A 21,835-nucleotide genomic window follows, 5' to 3' on the forward strand; every position below is an offset into this window, starting at 1 on the left:
TTTTTTTTTACCCTTAGAAGAGTATAGGGGAATTTCAAAGCAGTGACAGTATCCAAACACTGGAGTCAAGTGGAGAGAGAACACCAAATTCCACAAAGCGAAATGTCAAATATAATCCTCCTCCCCTCGCCCCCCCGGCAGACGAAAGGGAGAAGACATTACAGGCGAGTGTTTCTGAAACCTCACATAGAGGAACTGCAAGGAGGAATAATAAGGCTTGACTGAGCTATGGCTCTATATAGTCTATGTGTATTCTTTGGAAATAGCGTGATTTCTCAAACTACCTGGCAATATGTCAACCTTATATGCTTTGAAGGAAAAAAAGTGGGATTGCACAAAGAAGCTGATTGCACACGTAAGATAAAGAGTCCGCTGTGTTGAAGCTTTCTGACAGTTTCGCCACAAATGCAGGATGTTGTTATGCCAATACAAGTGCGACGGTGACAGGCCAGCTGTAGAGGAAGTGAGAGGGGAGAAATTGCACTGGAATTTCAATATTAAAAAAAAAAAAACACAAAAAAACAGAAGGAGCCAGCGAGTGTTGTGACGCACTATTAAGTCTACTCTGCAGTGTCTGCAAAAATACTCACTGCAGAGGGAAGTCACAAGGAGGGAAAAAGAATCTTAATGCACCGGCTTCATAAACAGATGGGAGATCTACGTCTTGGCCTCTTGCTTGTGTCATAACAATTGCTTGACTAGACAGAGCAAACATTATCTTCTGTTTCCAACTTTTGACATCCACCTTATCCGCTGCTGCTCTACTTTAGAAACACCCGTGCCTCTTCGGTTCGGTCCCCGTGTCCCCCCCCCAATCCTCACAAACCCGTGAGGTGGGTCATCTTCAGCTCACAAATTGTATAAGTCTGCTCTGCTATTATAACTGCCGCCCCCCCCCCCGCAGACCCAGGTGTCGGCACCGGGGCCCTCTATTTATAGCCATCTGTTTGCCCCAGTGCTCAATCCAGCCTGCGCTAAGGAGATTTAGTCTCCCTGCATCCTCTCTCTATCCCTCTCTCTCTGGCCCGGTGTAGAAAGCTTATTTCCATTTAAAGAAATCGGCACCTGTCTGGAACTTGCCGTGCTACAAAACGCATGATGGGGTTGTAACAAAAGGAAGTCATTGCTAATTCACTTCCTGATCAGCAGAGGACCGGTCATTTAAATGAATAAAGCATGAGGAACTATAGATCACTGGTATTATCGGCATGGCAATAAAGTGTCTTTGATTAATGAGACAGTGTATAGTTGTATAATCAGTATCGCTGATGTCAAGACATTTGATGGGTAGCTCATCCATCCAGTGTGTCTTTATAGTTCACACTGTGTTCTGTTCTTTTCTCTTTTTGGAGTAAAGAAAATAGATCCATTAAGGCCCTTCATCAGTGATGGAGCATTTACATCCACTCATCCCCCGTCTTACATCACAAGGGTGAAAGGAGCAGCTACAAAATGAGAGAAATCATGCAAATCCACACTCTCTGCACTACACGCGGCCGCTCACACTTAAAAACCTAAAGGAATACAGGCAGCAGCGAGGGAGGCGGCCCCTCGCTAAAAGCTGTGAGTGTGCCGTTTAATTTTTTACGCCGCAAATGGACTGCCAGCACCAAGCTCGCTGTGAAACCTCTGTTTGACACGACGGACTCGTTACGCTGTGTGTTCAGATGCTGAGCATGCAGATGTACGGCGGGGTGTTTCCACACCTCGGTAACAAAAGAGTGGAATTTTTAAAGCTTGAGACGACAAGTAAGCTAGATGTAGTGGGCCATGTCCGTAGCTGTCAGTAGCTGACATCAGTGTGTGTGTGTGTGTGTGTGTGTGTGTGTGTGTGTGTGTGTGTGTGTGTGTGTCAGAGGACCTCTTAATTATAGTCATCATGGCAGCTGCTTAATCATTGGTGTGTTTTAGGCAGCTGCGTGAGTTCAAACTGCAAGCAACTAAAGAAAAAAACAACTGCAAGTCTGTTTCTACTATCAGTAACATTAGTTGTGATGATTGTTTGGATTTCATGTTTCTACTTGGAACAAAGGTATGTTATGATTGCTGGTCAGAAGCCAGTTTTGTAGTAGTGTTGCTGTAGGTTGCGATGCAGCTTGCCAACACCTAACTCGAGAAAAAAGGTGACATAGTTGCCAACAGCGGAAACATGAAGAGAAGCCTTTGAATCTATGTGCAAACCACATGCTAAGGTGTGTGATCCAATGACCTTACACAGGTGTGACCTCTAAAGCGCCCACTTGCAGGCGTTACATAACTCTACAGCTTTTGCATGCAATATTAATGTAGACAGGAGGTCAGGTCTGCAAATACAGGCATAAAGACACTTACCGCCATCACCAGCTCGAAGGGATATTTGTACACCCGCACAGGGGACTGGTACTTCTGCACCATGTTGGGGATTACAGTAACTTCAACAACCTAAACAACAAATAAACATCAGAAGGAGAAAAAAAAAGAAAGAGTTAATTACGATCACAGGGATTAGTGGAATACAGAGAAGATGAAATGTATTTGAGGCTGCATTTGATTCGCTCTTGGCACCGTCACAATAACAGTGCACCGAGTGCCAGAATTACAGCATTATAGCGGCATCTGGCCCTAAAACAGGAGACTCAGCGTGTAATTAAATAAAGGTGTGCTTTGGCTGACTGCTTCAATGATGCCAGGTGCTTGTGTGTGTGCGCTTGTGTTGGCCAGCAGCTGAAAGAACGAGAAACCCAACGCATAGTGAAGGGCTGCAGAAGGGAACTCTCCTGAGCCGTGACCGAGGACCTCATTGATCAATGGATGCAGCATTTCCCGCTCGTTTATCAAACTGGGACCCAACCACTGCAATGGCATTTACTGCAAACTACTGGGGATATAAATACGCCAGGTCCGACTATTGCCTCTGCAGGAGCTCAGGTCACAAATCTATAGGACAGCACTCCATGTAATGATTTAAAAAAAGAAAAGAGAAAAAAAAAGGCAGGTGCTGTTCATTCTTTATAATGTAAACAGCACATTCTCATTGCTGGAACATTTGAGCAGAGTGAGACTGAGGGTGAAAACAGGAATCCTCTAGATAAACTGAATAATTAAAAACAAATGCACATATTTTAAAGGAAAAAAAAGGTGTAAAAGGACACATTGTGCTTATTAAAGGTTCTTTTAAAATAAGTTCAAAGTGTGATCTGAACTGAACATGATGTTTTGTGGTTGTCCAGCGTGCTGATACATGTCTGGGACTCTATGCTATGCTGTGATGGCAACATAGCTGCGGGGAGAGGGCTGAGCTACCGTCCCAGTACTACTTTACAGAGGGATAAGGGCAGGCAGGCAGGGAGGCAAGACTAATAATAAACCGGGTTAGGACAGACAGAGCAAAAATACAGGTCGCCACAGTACACCTTCTCTAAAGACCACATATCTAAGCATCGCTACAGCAATATATAATTACCGTCATGATTCAGGATCTGCCAGCACATTCGAAGACACGTCAAAACAAAACCATTACTTTCTAAAGTTGTGATGACATGTCAAACAAGCAAACACACAGTTCCAATCAAAGAGTTATCATCTTTTTTTCTATTATCTACATTATCTTTCTTGTAGCCGAGTTTCTCCTGTTTTCGTGTTGGAACATTTCGCTGCTTGTTGGTGTTTTGAATGCTTTCGTTTTTCCTCTTGTTGTGTGAACTGCTTTGTTGTCAGTGTTAGAGGAATCCAGTAACATTTGTTTAACTGAACCACACATGTGATACTACACATGTTTTCAATAGTAAAATGTATAGCTTGAGGGATAAAATGATAAATAAAAGTAAATCGGTAACTATTTTGACACAACAACCTCGACACTGGTTCATAACAGTTGCCACGCTGACTCGGTTCATCGTTAGCTCACAACACAGTAACGATAACTGGAGAGTAGCCCCGCATGCTAGCGCTAACTTTACAACTCGCTGTTAACTCGCTGACAAAAAAAAACACACACAACGGTGGCTTACTTACCGATAATTAAACCCGTTACAGAAACTAGGACTGGTTTTGTCTGGTAAGTCGTCGTTTCTTCTCAAAGGGGCTATCCGAGTGGACTCTTTGCCATTCCCGTCCTCAGCTCTCTCCACTTCGCCGGGTTAGCTTTATTGTGCTAGCTGTCCATGTAGCCGGAGTAAGTGGCTAACAGGCTAACCCGAGCAGGTTCCTCCTCACAGTCCGGTAACGAGAGACACAGTAAGAGCTAGAAGAACGAAATATCCTCCCCCCACCGAACAGTCCGCTGTTAAATCACGCCTAAATGGATGAAGTGTCGGCACGGGAGGACAGCGTCCCTCTGTCAGTGCTCTCCTCCTGCCTCGGTCGTCATGCTGCTGCTGCTGCCGCCGACGCTCCTCCCCTTTTTTGTGTCGTACAGTAAACTCAGTTTTTTTCCATCTCCCAGCCTCACAGCTGCTCAGCTGAAGGACAAACGAGACGACACAGTCACCTGTGAGCAAAGCAAACACCAACTTACATGTGTCACAGTGTCGTCATGTCACTGCATTCATGTTTTATTTTTAAAGAATTTGGTCTGACTGGACTGATGTGATTTATTGTATGCAACGTTTATTTGCAGTTTTAAGATGAAAAGCTCTTTACAAAGCATACAACTGGTTCTTAAACTTCTTATCATCAGGGACCCATAAACTGGCTCAAATTAGACCCCTGACCCTGATTTGGTCCCATGGTATGAAACCTATTACCAAAACAGTCACACATTCTGTCATTGTGTTTCTTATGGCTGGAATTAAAGTGATACATCATTCCTCTTTTGCTGGGACCCCTCAAGGACCCTTGGTATACAATACAGTGTGCAGTGAAATGCACTTTAGGTCCTCCTAGATTAAAGAATTACATACAGTCGCCAGCCACTTCATTAGGTACACCTGTGCAATCTTATTCAATTCAATACAAAAGCTCTTCCATAAATTCTACTGTTGTATTGGATTGAATTAGATTGCACAGGTGTACCTAATGAAGAGGCCGGTGAGTGTTTATACACAATACAAATGTATAAGTAAACATAAAGACATTTTAATACTGATAGTTAAAAGAGACAATGAATAGTAAAATTAAGATGCAAACAGATCATGTAAACCAGTATTAATGGAAAAGATAAATTAAAAAAATAGTTTAATGAATGATCAGATTTTTTTGTGCCACCGGATCACGAATATTGTCACTAAGGAGAAATGATGTTGCAACTGATACTGCCGTTTCCTCATAAAGGAAGAGGCTACACCCAGTACGAATGTTTGCACATGCATAGATTAACAAAAAAATTGAAGCAGATATCCTAAATATAAGCTCCAAGTGTGGGACAATTACAAATGATGGATTCTGCCCTTCCAATAATACAGCTTATGGTATATTTTAGTTCCACCCTCCACCCTCAGATCTTTCAAACTGCACGCTTTCAGTCCGTAGAACTGCTATGAAACCGTTTTCACAGGGTGAGCAGTATTCCTCGTGCCTAATAAACTGATCTTTATGTGTTAAATCCACAGGGTCACAGACCAGTCACTATATCAAGATAAAGTTATTACTAGAAAATGATCTTAAGTGACCGAGGAGTTTACAAGGCTGCAGCTCCAAAGTGACACAAATGCAAAGCCACTCTTGTAAAAGTGTTGCTTGTGCAGATGCTCCAGCATTATCTGTGTAGGTGTTGATTAATGGTTGGAGATTTCACTACAGACAAGATAATGAGCTGGGCTACACCAAAAACACAACATCTATATACTTGAGCTTTTCAAAATGATAGAGAGCGGTGTGTTCTTACCCGCAGGAACATCGAAGTGTGTGCCAAGCCACCAAATACTGTACCTAATGTAAGTAGATACAGTGTAATCCATTTCAGGACACCCAGGTAAATCAATCCCAGTGTAGAAATCTGATCCTTACTGGTACCTGTGACATGTAAAACAAGCGTTGTAAACAAGTAGTTTAGCTATGAGCCAGCTTATTTATACACATGTAACACAAGACCATTGGCTATTGTCAAAAAATTGAATTCTGAAATGTGCAGCCAAGTGTAAGCTTGTAAGTAGCATCGTTTTATATGGTATTGTTCACTTATTTTCACTGGATTCATATAGTTTTATAAAGATTTAATATCAGGATTTTTTTAACTGGCTCCATAACTTTTGTCAGTATCACCACATATTCGAGAATAAGCAATAAAATGATTCATAGTTCGAGATTTGATTCATAAAGAATGTGGCATATGCAGAATATCTCTGCTATTCAACACAATGGACTCTAAAAGATAGGAGGCAGATTTGTAGATGGAAACTGAAGATACACACGTAGTTAAGATTTGCACATAGAATATATTTCTACGAGTGAAATGTTTAATGATAAATTGTCATCATTCTTAGTTCGTGTTTCATACCAAAGTGTTTATTTCCTCTGTTGTTGCACAATTGTCCGGATGTTACTGAAGCCTGTAAGCTTCTGTTTAGTTCTCAGAGTTAAATACATTCACGTCCTAATTACGTAACAGGTTTAGCGGCGATGGCAGTGGATGATAGCATTAAGGCGATTGTGTTTCAAAGGGCAAGCTAGTTGAGTTATGTGCAGATTACACCGAGGTCTGCCACCATACCAAATGTTAAAGAACAACTGCAGTCTAATAAAAGAAAGAAAAAAGAAAAGGGAAAAACAAAATGTGATTGTATGGTCCCATTATGTCCGGCTGGAGGATTGGGTAGAGAGGAGAATGTGGTCCATTGTGAATCTGTTATAAAAGAGCAGTACACTATTCATTTCCTACAATGAAAACAGGATATAGCAGCAAATATCACAGCTTTGGCTGAGATTCAGTCAAGGGGTCGTTGCAAAAGGTCATCGTGCTGTGTGTTGTTCGGCGTATCGGCAAGGGTAAACTTCAACACCACTCTGTAAGAACAGAACAAATACATCATTAAATGAGGTGTACAGCAGCCTGAAGGCAAACACGACATGACTGTGATGCACTAGGCTTCAAATCCAGCTGGTGATTCTTGCCTTGCATCACTCTTTGCTTTGCCTTGTATCCCGCTCCTCTGTATATTACCTGCACACTCACTTTCAACTCCTGATAATAGACCCTAACTCACTTTCTATAACAACATATGAGTCTGCATGACTCTCCCATTTTTTTTGACTGCCATATTTCATATTTTTGTTCACATTTTTCAGATTAGGGGTTTGCAATATCTTTAAAACATAAAAGATATGAACCTCTCCTCACTGCCTTTCATCATTGCATACTTTTTTTCCCCAAATACACATATTTTGTTACATTTTTTCTGATGATGTGGAAGAAAACATTCAAAGACTGTGCTAACAGGCTGATAATCTGTGCAGAGTTTAAATAAGAGGATTTGTTCTTATTGGAATATGAGACAGTGGCATCTGTATTAAATTGTGACATGCCACTCTGGATCAATTATTTATAAGTAGACAGCAGAAAGTAATGTATGTTTATATGGAAAGAAAAAAAGATAATATTCAGTGTGACCTAAGGACATTTAAAATGGATGTGCAGTGACCCCTGCTGGCAAATGGCTGAAATTACAACAATTTGCAGTAGAGGCAAGTCGACAAATTGAGAGGTAAAATAACTACTGGCTCACCTTATTTGAATACATTTCAATGATGCAGAGGTCATATTCCAGCAACAACATAGCATGCTCACATCTTACAGGACTAACATGGTAACATCCATTATGTTGCATCCACTGCAATCAGATATACAATATAGGATAAGTACAGTAAAAGGACGATTCAAACAATTCATATGCTTTTGCATGATTTTTAGTAAGCTCAAATTTTAAATACATAGGCCCTGAATCAATACTTTTACAACATATTATATATTACTTCCCCCTGCTGATAGTTTAATAATCCCACAACCCTTTATAATCTTGATTAATTTAGGCATTTTGATATTTAATAATGGTATTTCACAGATGCAGAGGCTGCATTTTATCTACAACCCATGCAAAAAAGCATGAGAAAGTGATATTTAGTTGCATTCCATACACATTTCCAATATTAATACCATGTTAATACATTACCAATAGCAAGACCCAGCCACTAGATGGCTTAAATAATACAAGACAAACATCAATTAACCCCTAGTCTAGTGATTTCATACTGTGAAACTGATTGCTTAAAAAGGCATTACATTTATATGTGTAAGATGTTTTGACTGGATCCTAGAAAAAGCTTAAAGCTTAAAAATAGGTGTCAGGCCCTTAAATAAACAGTACAATTGTAACCTGTACACTTAAATGCTTGCAATTGTTTGAATGCCCAGCATGCTGCAGGGCCTTTCTTTTTCTATCACATCATACCACATACTATTTCTCTATCACATAGCAACTAACATGGGTATAGTTATGTACATTTGCCCCACTGGTACACAGAAAAATCCTGCAGGTGTGTTCAAGCAAAGCGACTTGAGTGCAGGAAGTGGTTTTCAGAGTCTGACAAACCGATCTCAACAGGAAGTGCAGTCTCGCTAAGACAGGAAACTGTTCTCAACAGTCAACAGTTCATACACCCACAGGTAGCTCATAACAAATAGATAGTGTCACAACTTTATTACTTTATTATATTGATCATGGTCTTAATAACAGTCACAGGCAGTATCTGTGCATTGCAATGTCACTTAGCCATGCAGGACAGAAGAGATGTTTCCCTTGTTTTTATAAATAATTACCACAAGTATACTTCTAAACATGGGGACAAAAAAAAATCTCAGTTACACTTTAATTCAATCAATTAATTATCAGCGTCATTCAATCATTAAACGTCTTTATAGATTAATAAACAGAAGGCACAGGTAATGTTTAGAATTCAGCTGTAATTGTTGTTGCATATTTTTCAAACTCCATCAAAACTAATGTCAAAAGTACTGAATTCAAAACCACATTCATACTCATACTGTGACAAACTAAATGACTCAATAACTGACAGACCAACATGCTTCCTTTGAGGTGAGCATGCAATCGAAAACTACCTACAGCAGACCCATGTGTCAAAATCAGACTTCGAAGACAGCATATGTGTGTAAGGGAACACTGCATTTGAAGGAAAACCTTTGAAATACAAGGAAGTGAATACAAAGGGAAGTATTAAGCGAAAACATTTAGAGATGAAAAAGTTGCGACATATAGAAAAATAGGTGAGTTTTTCTCTCTCTCTTGTTTCATGAGGAAGCAAACAGCCAATGGGGTGAGAAGAGTTGGGCACTGCAGAAAAGCGACTACAGGCAGAGCAGCTTGTCGCAAGTTGTTGCCGGATGACATTTTTGCAAGACAGGAAACGAGAGAAGCAGAGAGGCAAAAGCAGAGTAGGCACGGACTATTTTGTCATCTGTATGCACACATTTAATTTAGTTTGAAGTAACATTGAGAGGAGAGAAAAACTGAATATCTAAAATGGGCACTGAGGAAAAAGATTCAGAGCAAGCAGCTCAACAACCACTGAAGGACCAAGGATCACCAGAAAAGGAAAATGAAGCTCCAGCAGAGCATCCTCCAGGTCAAGCATCCGAGACCACGGACCCTCTCAACACATACAAATGGCATACCGGCTCGAAGGGAACGCTTAATGAGGTGAAAGAAGACAGAGAAGAAGGAGCGTCTTCTGCAACGTCTACAATCGATAGATTTCAGAAGGCCTCAACCACCAAATGGAACAAGATGCAAAACTGGCGCAAGGCCCTGAGTGAGGAAACTGCAGACAAAAATTCAACTGGTAAAAATGGAGAGGCAACCAAGTCGGATAAGGGTGCCACATCATCCCGAAAGAACCCCTTCAGAAGGGCCATGTCCGAGCCTCCGGGGTCATTGTTTGCAGCCCGGACCCCCTCCTCCAGCACTGCCAACACGTCTCACGCAGCTCCATCGTCAGCTGCTGCCGAGGCCTCAGGGGTCTCCCCCACAGACCCTTCTCAGCGAGGAGGTGGAGGAGCACTCTTTAAAAAGTACCTGAAGACGGTGTCTCAGAAGCTCAAAAGGCCCAAGCTTCAGAGCCGGAACAGCACCCCTTCATTACTGCCAGGTGAGGCATCTGAATATAACCAACCACAGATTGTTAAAGTGCTTATAAACCAGTTCAAAGTATTTTAAATGTAATGTTTGAAATTATTGCAGTAGTTGTTGCTTTTTTGTACAAGGGATGAGAGACAGAAATTGGCAAAATTCCTCACATTTAGCTTGATTAGTTGTTTTGATAGATACTCATGGGCAATTTATGATGAAATGTGAATCCCTACACATAAAATACACTCAACAAATACATTTCACACAGCAAAATAGTACTCCACGTGATTCACCGCAACATTTCCTTTCACGTAGGATCACTCAATGTGACACAACAGTAGGTGGGGTACGTGTGACTTTTTAAAATATTGCTGCATTAAAGAGCAATATATACGAAACTGGTAACAATGAAATGAACAGGGTTAAAATTTGGGAAACTGGAACTTTAATTGAAACTGGAAAAAATTTGAAAATATTTAGAACTTCAGGCACAACAGCAAATCTCATTAAGCTACATATAAGCCTAAGAATTACAAAAATATTACCAGTAAAGCAACTGTTGTACCTGTGATATTATCTTAAACTTTTACAGAGGAACATGCTTATTGAGAATTAATAAATGGTAACCTTCACATACCATTTTCACTTATTTTCACACTAAAATTGTAAATTGTGATGTATTATACATTGGTTTATTTTCTAAACTATCAAAGAGCAGTACACTAGGAAGAGTCTTTTAAAAATCTGAGTGGAGGTGTTAAGCAAAGCTGTAATCTCAGCCCTATCCTCTTCTAATGTATGTAAATTAACCTGTGACATTACTGGACAGTATGAAAACCGCCTGGTCTCACTTTTTTCAGCACAGACGCGTCTGTTTTATGCAAATGATCTAGTCATTTATCTCATCAGTACTGTCAGACTTTCAAAGTGAATATGACGAAAAGGCTTAAACCAACACCAGAAAAAAAAGAAGGTCAAAACTGCAGAGAAATAACCCTGAAATTCAGCTGTCGCTGGAACAAACCAACTTTAGACCACTCCCACATGAAACTTCTGCTTTGCACTAATGAAACTCAAGCTGAGGCATTAAAGGCTGACTGCTGAACATGGCTGAAAAAAAACTACTTTCCAATCAGACACAGTGTAATGACCAGTCAAACAGGGACAAAAAGCCTTCATGGTGGGTTCTTGGGTGCTGAGGCTGAAGTATCAAAATCTTCAACCGTATTTAAAAAAAAAAAAAAGTCCTGTTACTTTTTACTTTTAGCTATTGCCTACAAATGGCTGAAGAAAGGACGGAGTCCTCAACTTGTACTGAGGCTGAGGCCTTACACTGAGTTACATCAGAAACCTCAGCTGGCCTTGGAAAAACTTCAAAGACTTAGATTGAACCAAAAGTTCCCAACACAAACTCACTAGATATTTGGGCCTCAACTGACAGCATACAACCTGCCAGACTACCAAAAATGAACAAGGATAATTAAGATAAACTCTCATTTAATATATAAAATAACTTCCTTCCACCACAACACATAATAATAATAAGAGGAACATATTGTGCTTCACACAACAAATCCTACTGAAAAGGAGAAAAAAAAAGTACAAGTCATGTTGAAGGATGTATACATAATGACAAAAAACTACAAAGGAACCACAGGATGTGCGCAGCTCATCCTGGTGTGTCATGAAAAGAGAGATAGCATCAGTGGCCCCGGCAACTCCACAAATGGGAGTGGCCAAATTTTGTGGGAGATAAGTGCCATCATGTCATAATTACCAAAAATACCAAACAAACGAGGGTCGGCTTGTGCCTGTAATTATGGCCGTGCAGTTATCTAACTATAGCCAGTTCTTAAAAGTGAAAGAGACTGGATGTGTTAGGAATTTTGCAGAATCAATTTAGTCTGTGATTGTGTTGTTGATAAAGAACTTACATCTGTTTCACTTCCCTGCGATTCTGTAAGCTGTGAAGTGATTAATATATTATTCTGTGTGTGTGTGTGTGTGTGTGTGTGTGTGTGTGTGTGTGTGTGTGTGTGTGTGTGTGTGTGTGTGTGTGTGTGTGTGTGTGTGTGTGTGTGTGTGTGTGTGGTGTGTGTGGTGTGCCTGTGTGTGCGTGTGTGTGTGGGGTGTGGTGTGCCTGTGTGTGTGTGCATGCGTGCGTGCGTGCATGTGTGTGTGTGCGTGTGCGTGTGTGTGTGTGCTGCTTCTGTTGCAGAATTGGATGAGGTTCAACCTGTACATGCGACCCTCGCTGAACTTCCAAGACTACAATGGTTACCACCTCAGGAGGTTCCATTATGGGACATTAGCAACTGTATTCTTGAAGATGGACAAATTCTCATTCCCCCAGAGGAAGAGGTATTACTTCCACAGACACAGTGCAAATGTACAAATATACAACAATGTATTTTGATAGTGGCTGAATATATATGTGCGTGTGTGTATGTCTTTTTCAGCCAACATTGTGGACCCGAAACCGCTGCCTGTCCAACGTCAGCGCGCAGAACTCCATAGATATTGACACAGGTCAGAATGCACACACACACACGCACATGCACACGCACATGCACACGCACATGCACACACACACATGCACACACACACACACACACACACACACACACACACAAAGAGTTTAAGCAAAATGTCGAACAGATTAAGGTATTTCAAAATGTAGCAGACATTAAAATACCAGGAATGTATCATGAGAAGTGAAATAGCTATCAACATCACAACAATTAGAACTATGATTCTGTGAACAGTCACAGAGGAAATAGCTGAATGTTTATGCGTGCGAGTGGCTGTCAAATTGCTTCCTCTACGTTTTTTGGGGAAGATAACATCGCGCCTGGGTGTAGTAGTCATATGTAGAGAGAGAGAGAGAGAGAGAAAGAGAGAGAGAGAGAGAGAGATAGAGTCTGTTTCTTCTTCCATTTTACTCAGAAAAAGAAGCTCTGAGGTTGCACTGAGTTAGTGGCTGATCCTGCATTGACTTTGGCTGGTTGGCTGTGTCAGCACCAGCATCTTTCTTGATAAACAGAGTAGGGCAATGGTTTGAAGAAAAACGACTGTGGCAAACCTCTGGACTAAATGATGGGATTTAGACGCTGGATTGTTTGTGGCGGGGCTTTGGGTAAGCAAAGAGGAGAGATGTCTGTATGATAGTACTGTAAACTTGTTCATTCACATCTTTAACTTCTAAGATATTTTTATTTTATATAAAGTTACAAATGCGACAATGAAGAGAAAATCTGGGAAAATCATGGCAGAATGTGGTTTTCCAGTTTTATACTCCGCAAAGCTCAAATAGGTATCAATAATAAGAATGCCTGCTGATGAAAATAAACTAACTTAGATAGCTGTAGCTTCAGCTGAACCACATCCTGTATGGCCTAATTTGTCTATGTTGGCTAATACAGCCTTGACTAATGTAAGGTATGAAGTCTCTCTTCAGTGGAAGAGCAGAAAAAAGTGCTGGTAGCTGTTATGCAACTGAGGGTTTCAAACTAAGCAAGAATCAATCAGTTGATTGAGCATCAGTCAAAAATTTGTTTGTGTTGTTCATTACCTGATAATGATAGAAAGTCAAGAAGAAGTAATGACCACAAACCCTAACACAACGCCCACAAAGGAAGAATGTGTCTGTGTATAATTGCATTGGATAAACTAACATCAGTTCCCAAGAATTGTTGTAACACTGTCAATTTTACTTCGTTGTCATCGTCAATATGGTATGATTTCCTTCTAATATTTAGAATGTAGCCCTGACAATGTGGGCATGGCAGGAGGCTTTCGATCAAAGACCCAAGATGGCGGTGTGAGGGTGAGTCTTGTCATGTTCCAAGATAATTTTAGATTTAGCGCTTCATTTCCTGTTGATGTCAAACATTATTGCCCTCCTACACCATATTTGTATCATTCACCCTTAGGCACGGATTAAGCGACAATTTGACAAGGCAAAGAAGAATAGCACCACTCAACTGAATACCATGGGACTAAAAGGAAACAGGTAAAGTACAATGTAATGTATGTGAAGGCAAATAGTACAGTAAGTAACTTGGAGTAACTTGGACATTATTATTTGGTTGTGTTGGCTCCAGCACACTGGACAAATCACTCTGGATCAATCCAAATTTGATACTTTATGTCTTTATCAGTTTGGTTTTTGACCGACTTTTCCCAAATCTGTTTACTTAAGGCACTTTGGCTCCCGGGAGTCTGTGTCAATTCCCGTCGGTGCACTAGGAAGTCTGAATCTGAGTGCAGACACCAGCACTGTCATCAGACCGGTCCACAGCTCTATTTTGGGGGAGAAATACTGCTTTGAGGTACGCTTCGACTTATACATTCTAACTTGTGTGTAAAATTCAGGTTACTTCGGGAGCATCATACACTACCTGCCATTGTCTCAAAGAACAGAGACTTCACATTCCAGGATGGCTAACACAATCCTGTTGGTTTAATTGTACTTGTAGGTGATAAACTCTGAGAACACACACTGCTTTGGCTGCTCCTCAGCTGCAGAGCGCGACCGTTGGATTGAAGACCTTAGACGGGCTGCCCAGCCTAATAAGGTCAGCTATTTGCCATTTGTTCTTAAAAAAAAGTGTATGTAATATTCTGGTGCAAAAATGCAAATAAAATGATATTATAATTCATCATTGTTTACAGGATAATATTGAGCGCACAGAGAACTCGTTAAGTCTGTGGGTAAATGAAGCTAAGGATCTGCTACCCAAACGGAGTTATTACTGTGAGGTACACCTAGACGGGACCCTATTTGCCCGCACTAGCAGCCGATCTGTTGGCAAGGTACCTAACCGCTCCAGCCTGGCAGGGGACATCTCTACTGGGTCTTCAGGAGGCCAGGGGGGCAGTGGAGGTGTGGCTGGAGGGTGTCAGCTGTTCTGGGGTGAATTCTTTGAGCTAGACAACCTGCCCTGCGTTTCCCAAATCACCCTGCACCTCTTCCGCGAAGAGGACCCCAAAAAAAAGCGTCACTCCCGAGACGAGACCAGCCTGCATCCACTGGGCAGCGTGGCCATACCATTAGCTGAGATCCGAGGTAGGACCTATCAGGAAAAATGGTATCCCATCACTCCATACAAGGCCACTGGCTCAGCTGGGAAAGAACTTCTGGGCCAACAGGCTTCCCTTCGCATCAAGGCCCGTTTTCAGAATCTGCAGGTGTTGCCCATGGAGAAATACAAGGAGTTTGCAGAGTATGTGACATTGGATTATGTGGAAATGTGCAGAGGTCTGGAGCCACTTCTCAATGTGAAGGAGAAGGAAGAGCTAGCAGGAGCTCTGGTTCATGTGCTGCAGAGTATCGGCAAGGCCAAGGTGAGTAATGAGTTGCAGAAAAATATATATATATGCTAACATCATCATGTTTTCGAAATCCAAAAGTACCACTCAATACAATCTGATATAATAACACAGCAAAAAGGAATAATCAGACATACTTTTCTTTGCTTGTATGTGTATGTTTCAGGAGTTCCTCATTGATTTGGGTGGTGCAGAGGTGCAGCGTCTTGGAGAGAATCAAGCACTGATCTTCAGAGAGAACACACTTGCCACTAAAGCCATAGATGAATATATGAAACTGGTTGGACAGAAATACCTCATTGACACACTAGGTGGGGTAACTCAGTGGTAAGGTGGCATCTTCTGATTGGTATGGGTTGGTGCTTTGTTTTCACTGAACTCTGTGCTTTCCTTTACAATGCAGGGGACTTCATCAACCGTCTTTATACGATAATGGAGAGCTGTGAAGTTGACCCTCGTAAATGCCAATCCTCTGACCTCTCAAACAACCAGAAGCACATGAGGGAAACCTGTGAGGAAGTGGTGCAGAAAATTATTAAATTCCATGGGTGAGAGAATGGAGCTAATTGTAGAAAACATCTGAAATAATAAATATGAAATGTTTAGGCCATCTTAATTTTAGAGTTGTAGATGGAAAAACAGTATTCACACAGCTGATGCTTGATGTTTTTTTTGTTTTCAGAGCCTTTCCTGAAGAATTACACAAGATCTTCTCCAGCTGGGTGGAGCTGTGCGAAGACCAGGGCAGACCAGAGATTGGCCAACGTCTCATCACTGCTTCCCTCTTCCTCCGCTTCTTGTGCCCTGCTATCCTCAGTCCTTCTCTTTTTGGTCTGACACAGCCTTATCCAGAGCCAAACACCTTGCGTACCCTCACTTTAACTGCCAAAGTCATTCAGAATCTGGCCAACTTCACCCTGTGAGTGATGTTCATCAGATAATCATATTTTGATATATTAGGAAACAAGTTTTCTAGGAATGAGAAATTCACTTGAAGTGGCTTAAATAAACACAGTCTTTTGTTCCAATTCAGGTTCGGAGAGAAAGAGGAGTACATGCTCTTTATGAACGAATTCCTGGAGCAGCACTGGGATGGAATGAGGGGCTTTTTACAAACTGTCTCCAATCCAGACACAGACAACACAATGACTTCCTTTGATGGCTATGTGGATCTGCCTCTGCGCTTGGCTGTGCTACATGGCCTGCTGGTAGACATTATCTATCAGAAGAACCAGGTAGGATAAAAACAAATACTTAGTTTACAGGTTTATGTAACTTACCGTGTTTACAAGCATAATTTGAAGACTTATATACATATGAAATATTTTCAGCTTTGATACTAACACTTAAGATCAGGTGTGCATTCTATGGTTGTAACAGCATTTTTGAATTTATGTTTTTCATGTGCCAAGACGTAGAACGTGTTATATCATATTAGGCCTATTTGTCATTAATTATTTGGTTCATTTAATGCCCCAAACCGAAGAAAGTCATGTATTGAGCCAAACACACAAAATACTTCAGGACAAACCATTACACTTCTAACAAGGCAGGTCTCATTTAAACCTATTAGTTTAAATGGTGTATCCAGATGTTATCTGAATATAGACCTAGTTCTGGATGTTTGCAAAGAGACATTTTCATTTCAATCAGCCAGACTTACTTTATCAGGCCATCCAATTGCATTCCAGTTGCTGTTTGCATGTACCCCTTTCTTTAATGGTATTTAAAAAAAAAAAATCAATACAACGTATTAAGATATTGATCACCTGTTCACAGATTATATTAAATGGAAAGGCAAGGCAAGTTTGTTTGTTCAACACATTTCAACAAGTCAATTCAAAGTGCTTTACATAAAACATGACAAAGCATTAAGACATACGAGAATAGACATTACGGTGCACTACAAGAAATTACTCAAAAGCCTCAAATTTTGGGCCTAACAAGCAGCTTGTTTCTTCCTCAGGATACGATTGACAAGCTGCACCCACTGCCTTCAATTCTGAACCAGATAACAGAGTCACTGGGCCCTGAAGCACAACGGATCATAGTTAAAAAGTATGTTGAAGGTCTTCTTGACTTGTCAGTATCTCGTGAGGTATTACAAACGTGGTGGTGTTAGATGTCACTTAAGCAGACTTTTTCTTGCAGTGAAACGGGACAAATCAAGCCAATCTATGTCCCTCCTAGAGACCTGAGCAAATACAGCCCTCTCCAATCATCCCTCCAGCAGCTTCCTCAGGACTCCAAAGGCCTACGAGATGGGTATGATGGGTGTTTGTCTGTTACTGGGCTCAGCCAATATCGCTTTTTAGATGTCAGTAATCATGAAAGCGATTTTTTGACTTTCCCTGAACTCCTTGATTGAATGTTATGTACCAATGGTCCATCCATGCATTTTCTAGCATTTACCCAATATAGCTTGTGGTGGTATACCATGGTGATGGCAGCCCACACCTCCTTAGATACTAAACCTCTAGCTATTTCCTCCAGATCCTTCTGGAAAATCCAGAGGTGTTCCCAGGCCAGAGAGGATATGTAAACCATCCAATTAGGTTGGGAAGCATCGAAACTGATGCTTAAATAACATTAACTGATCCTCCTTCTCAATACCAAAGAGCAGCTGTTCTAATCTGAGCTCTTTCTGGATGTCTGAGCTCTTCATTCTATCTCATCACAGCCTCATTCTTTTAGTTGGTACCTAAAGCTAATGACCATATGTACAATAGTTATATGGTAGATAAGGCCAAGTCAGACAGGCCACTTGGACTTTAGTCCAAGTTTGAATACTATAAATTTGATGTTTTTCATCCCAAACTATACCAGTAGTGAAGTAGTTTTCTTAAAGAATATTTAAACATATATAGCAGCTTTTTATCCACATGCAAAACGGGTTCACTATATTTTACTGCAATAAATCTCTGTTGTTAGTGTAATTGTCAGTAGACTTGCATGTATCCTTTTTCAAGTAACAATATATAGAGAACAAGCATTTTATTTAAGTGTACACTGACACATATATAGAACAGATTAACCTGCTAAAATGATTAGCAAATACCACCATGTGATGCATATTACCTAAAATAATAAATAATTCATTAAATAGGGATGGCAGACATCAGAGAAGTATGAGAGAAAGGAAGCCTGTCTCCAGAACTCAGAGTGCCCCACACAGACGTCCTGGTCAAACAAAACATGCTCTGAAGAGGCAGATAAGTTCTGAAGCTCTGCCAACTGATGAAAATGAACCTGAGACTCAGACTGAGACTGAGAATGAGACTGAGACCAACCAACCACTTATCTCATCACCAAAAACTGTGAGTACTAAGAGGAACTTCAGGCCAGCAGGCCATATGCTGCAAAGTAATAAATAAATACACCTTTTTCTAGTACGCTGTCTTGAAATATTGAATGTCTTTTATTTGATTAATGTTGATGTTATTTTAGTTAACACATTGATAGTATGACTTTGTCTGGTTTAGTAGAAGGAATCTTTATACAATCTCTCATCTTGTTTCAGAGTGAGAGTATTAAACGTCCACCTGCACCAGTTCCCTGGATCAAAGACATACACAACAGGGAGCCCAGTGAGATGAAGACTCAGAATGAACAACTGAGCTTACTAGATAGGGTATGTCATATCTGCACCCCACTAAAGTTACATAATTCTGGCTATAGTTCATCATCTCACTGTTACATTTCATAAACTGTTGATTTGTGAATCACACACCAGCATGCTCAGGAACTGTCAGAGCTTCGTCTGGGGATAGAGCAGGTGACGGAGCGTGAGCTGGATATGGCAAAGCGGCTTGAGGATTTCATTATTCAAAGCCAGGACCAGAATGCAATGCTGCAGACTGAGGTGAACGAACTTCGGAATCTGCTTGCTGTGCGAGAAGAGCAACTCGCCAGCGCCACCTTCAGGTAATATTGTGGAAACAACAGTAATACTGCCAGCAAATATCCAATTTTTTTTATTAGTGTTTTTATCATATCGGACCTGCATACTCTATACTTCATAAATGATTATTAATGAAGCCAGTGGGCTAGGCTGTGTTCAAATTGTTATTAATGACTAATTATCAATGATTATTTGATGTTTTGTTTCTGTTCTGTTCTTGTGAATATGAGCATCTCTTCTATCTGTTTCTGTGATAGGTTGGGTGTGATTGAGGAGGAGAGGGAGGAGGATGAGAGGAAACTGAATGTTGCCATTGCAGCAGCTGAGCGAATGAACGTACTGGTAAGAAGGAAAAAAACCTCACTTATTAAGTAGATATGAATTGAGGGATTATCCAAATGTTAGATATATACTATCCTATTGTGGAAAATTACTACACAATTAAGATACAGTATATTGTTGTACTTTTAATGCCTTGTTAAAGGCATAGTTCACCTCAAAAATGATAATTTCTCATGAGAAAAATGCAGGAGATAATTTGGTACATACTGTACATATATTACACTGTGTGCCCACAAAACACATTTGAAGACACTTAATCATAGTGAAAACTAGTTTGGAGTACTAAAATGAAAGTGTAATGATTTTATGAATGACTTGTGTGTTTGGTGCCCTTTTAAACATTTTAATGGGCATGTGCTGGAAAAGATAATAGATAGTTAACCATCAGTCCATGTTGTTATCATCAGTTCAGATTAAATGTCTTTTTCAAAATACCAAAATATTAACTATGGAGATATTATGTGAGGAACCCCTTCATTTACATTACACTGCAGTTAAATTGCATACAAGAGTGAGCTGATAACACCCTTTTTGTTTTTTTCTATGTGCTCACAGGAGGAGCAGTTTGCAGGCTTGGTGAATGAACTTCACCAGCTCAGTGAGACCCACAACAGTGGCCAAAACAACATACAGAATCCTGAAAGGCCACACATCAACAGCAACTGAACCCTGAAAGAAAAAAAGGGTCCGAGCTACAGTATCACAACAATTTTGTATATATAAAAGTATAAGTAGTTAATAAGTAGTAAATGTAAAAACCCCAACCTGACGTCACAATGTTGGTTTCCTAATTAAATGTAAGTTTATTTCATGAACATATTCAGCATGGATGTGAGTGAGACAATTCTCACAGAAGTGAACATGAAAACTACTGGATGTGTCTGCATTTCAGCTTTTAATGTATCTCAGCTTCAAATGTGTTTGATTTGTAAAACTTTCTGATAAATAAAAGAATAATACATTTCTGTTTATCTGAGTGCATTCTCCAATTTGTCATTAACAATGTAACAGTGGTGGGAAATATATATACTGCACTAATGTACTGATAAGAGGCTTTAATCAATAATTTCTTAATAACAGTGTGTCAAATGACTATGTCTGATGTGAAGGATGTCCATGTTGCAACTGTCACACTCATTTGTGGCTGCAGATGGCAGTTTTTTTCAACAATACAGTGTCATCAGTGTTGTGTTTGCAACTTGCCTGCACTGCCCCCAAGTGGCAAATAATATGTTATTGCAGGTTTAATTGAGGTAACTGACCTTTTAATTTAATGATATTCTTATTTATACTTGATAGAAAAATTTAATACAAGACTGAGGCAGAGACCAAGTTCAAAAGTCAAGTTACATATAGGAAAATGCTCGCCAGGGCAGTCCTGACGAGTGAGATTTATACTAAACAAAGGAAACAAATCATTCTTGTCCACCACGTTATCAGGGCACCAGGTGCTGGGCTGTTTCTTCTCGGTACCCTCCCGTTCCTTCTCTCCGTGACCTTCACATACTCTTTGTCAAAACAGTTCACAAACAGGCTTTGAAATGTACTGCTTCTTAACCTTTTAACGTGTGGCCTTTACTCTGTTAAGCCTTTAAAAGCAAGAGTGTAGGACAGCCACTTTCAATCTTTATTACATGTCATAAAAATAGTCACGCTAATCATTCTAAACACCTTAAAAGTACGATCAATGAATATAAGACATTAGTATTACTGGTTATAGAGACATAAAATGAATAAGACATTTGTATTTTCCCATCAATACTTATACTGTGCATTTAAGGGGGAAATATAGCAAGCATATGATATGATATTATATGTATTAGACTACAAAACTGCCACAGAACCCTGGTAATTAGTTTATGGTAATTAATCAATAAATCAATAAATCAATTATCATTATTTATCTTTGTTTATTTTAGTACATATTTTGCTCACAAGAATTTTACTAAATACATGTTGCTTAAGCAAGTAACCACAAAGTAATTAGTAGCCTAAATGGCATCTTATACACTACTTATAAAATACTAGATGCTTATATTTTGATGGTAGTTCTGATGCAATTCATTTAAAATTGAGCTTTATGTCATACTTAGTCAAAGGTTTGAGATTTTAGTTGATCAAATATTTTCATTTTGATTTTGCCAGCCAGACTTTGGACTCAGTAAATTATACCTGCTCTCTTATCATTTTACTAACCTTGAAT

The 21,835-nt window shown here is 40.1% G+C and overlaps 2 protein-coding genes across 4 annotated transcripts in view; one reads left to right on the plus strand and one right to left on the minus strand.

The window, feature by feature from the left end:
• si:dkey-237i9.1 (SEC14-like protein 1) overlaps window positions 1-4,344 on the minus strand; it is a 29,005-nt gene extending 24,661 nt beyond the window's left edge. The window contains exons 1-2 of the mRNA XM_062435593.1: window positions 3,994-4,344; window positions 2,332-2,421 (exon numbers count right to left, since the gene is read on the minus strand). Of these exons, the coding sequence (XP_062291577.1) occupies window positions 2,332-2,394 (63 nt within the window). The 5' untranslated portion in view covers window positions 2,395-2,421; window positions 3,994-4,344. The remainder of the gene's footprint in view (window positions 1-2,331; window positions 2,422-3,993) is intronic.
• Window positions 4,345-9,249: 4,905 nt separating this feature from the next.
• rasal3 (RAS protein activator like 3) lies at window positions 9,250-20,578 on the plus strand. 3 transcript variants are annotated; one of them, XM_062436501.1, is made up of 19 exons: window positions 9,250-10,077; window positions 12,277-12,419; window positions 12,518-12,587; window positions 13,817-13,884; window positions 13,991-14,070; window positions 14,260-14,389; window positions 14,537-14,635; window positions 14,733-15,404; window positions 15,556-15,700; window positions 15,793-15,937; window positions 16,072-16,308; window positions 16,423-16,624; window positions 17,356-17,447; window positions 17,541-17,663; window positions 18,514-18,706; window positions 18,910-19,020; window positions 19,123-19,313; window positions 19,548-19,632; window positions 20,188-20,578. In XM_062436501.1, exons 1-19 carry the CDS (start codon window positions 9,453-9,455, stop codon window positions 20,296-20,298), a joined length of 3,522 nt encoding a protein of 1,173 aa, XP_062292485.1. In that variant the 5' UTR covers window positions 9,250-9,452; the 3' UTR covers window positions 20,299-20,578. The 3 variants fall into 3 exon arrangements, with proteins under 3 accessions (XP_062292485.1, XP_062292478.1, XP_062292493.1); XM_062436494.1 differs by having other exon boundaries at window positions 17,541-17,654; window positions 18,496-18,706; XM_062436509.1 differs by lacking the exons at window positions 9,250-10,077; window positions 12,277-12,419; window positions 12,518-12,587 and adding an exon at window positions 13,031-13,194 and having other exon boundaries at window positions 17,541-17,654; window positions 18,496-18,706.
• The last annotated feature ends 1,257 nt before the right edge of the window (window positions 20,579-21,835 follow it).

Source organism: Scomber scombrus, chromosome 2 (genome assembly GCF_963691925.1).
Source record: "Scomber scombrus chromosome 2, fScoSco1.1, whole genome shotgun sequence".
Lineage (NCBI taxonomy): Eukaryota > Metazoa > Chordata > Actinopteri > Scombriformes > Scombridae > Scomber > Scomber scombrus.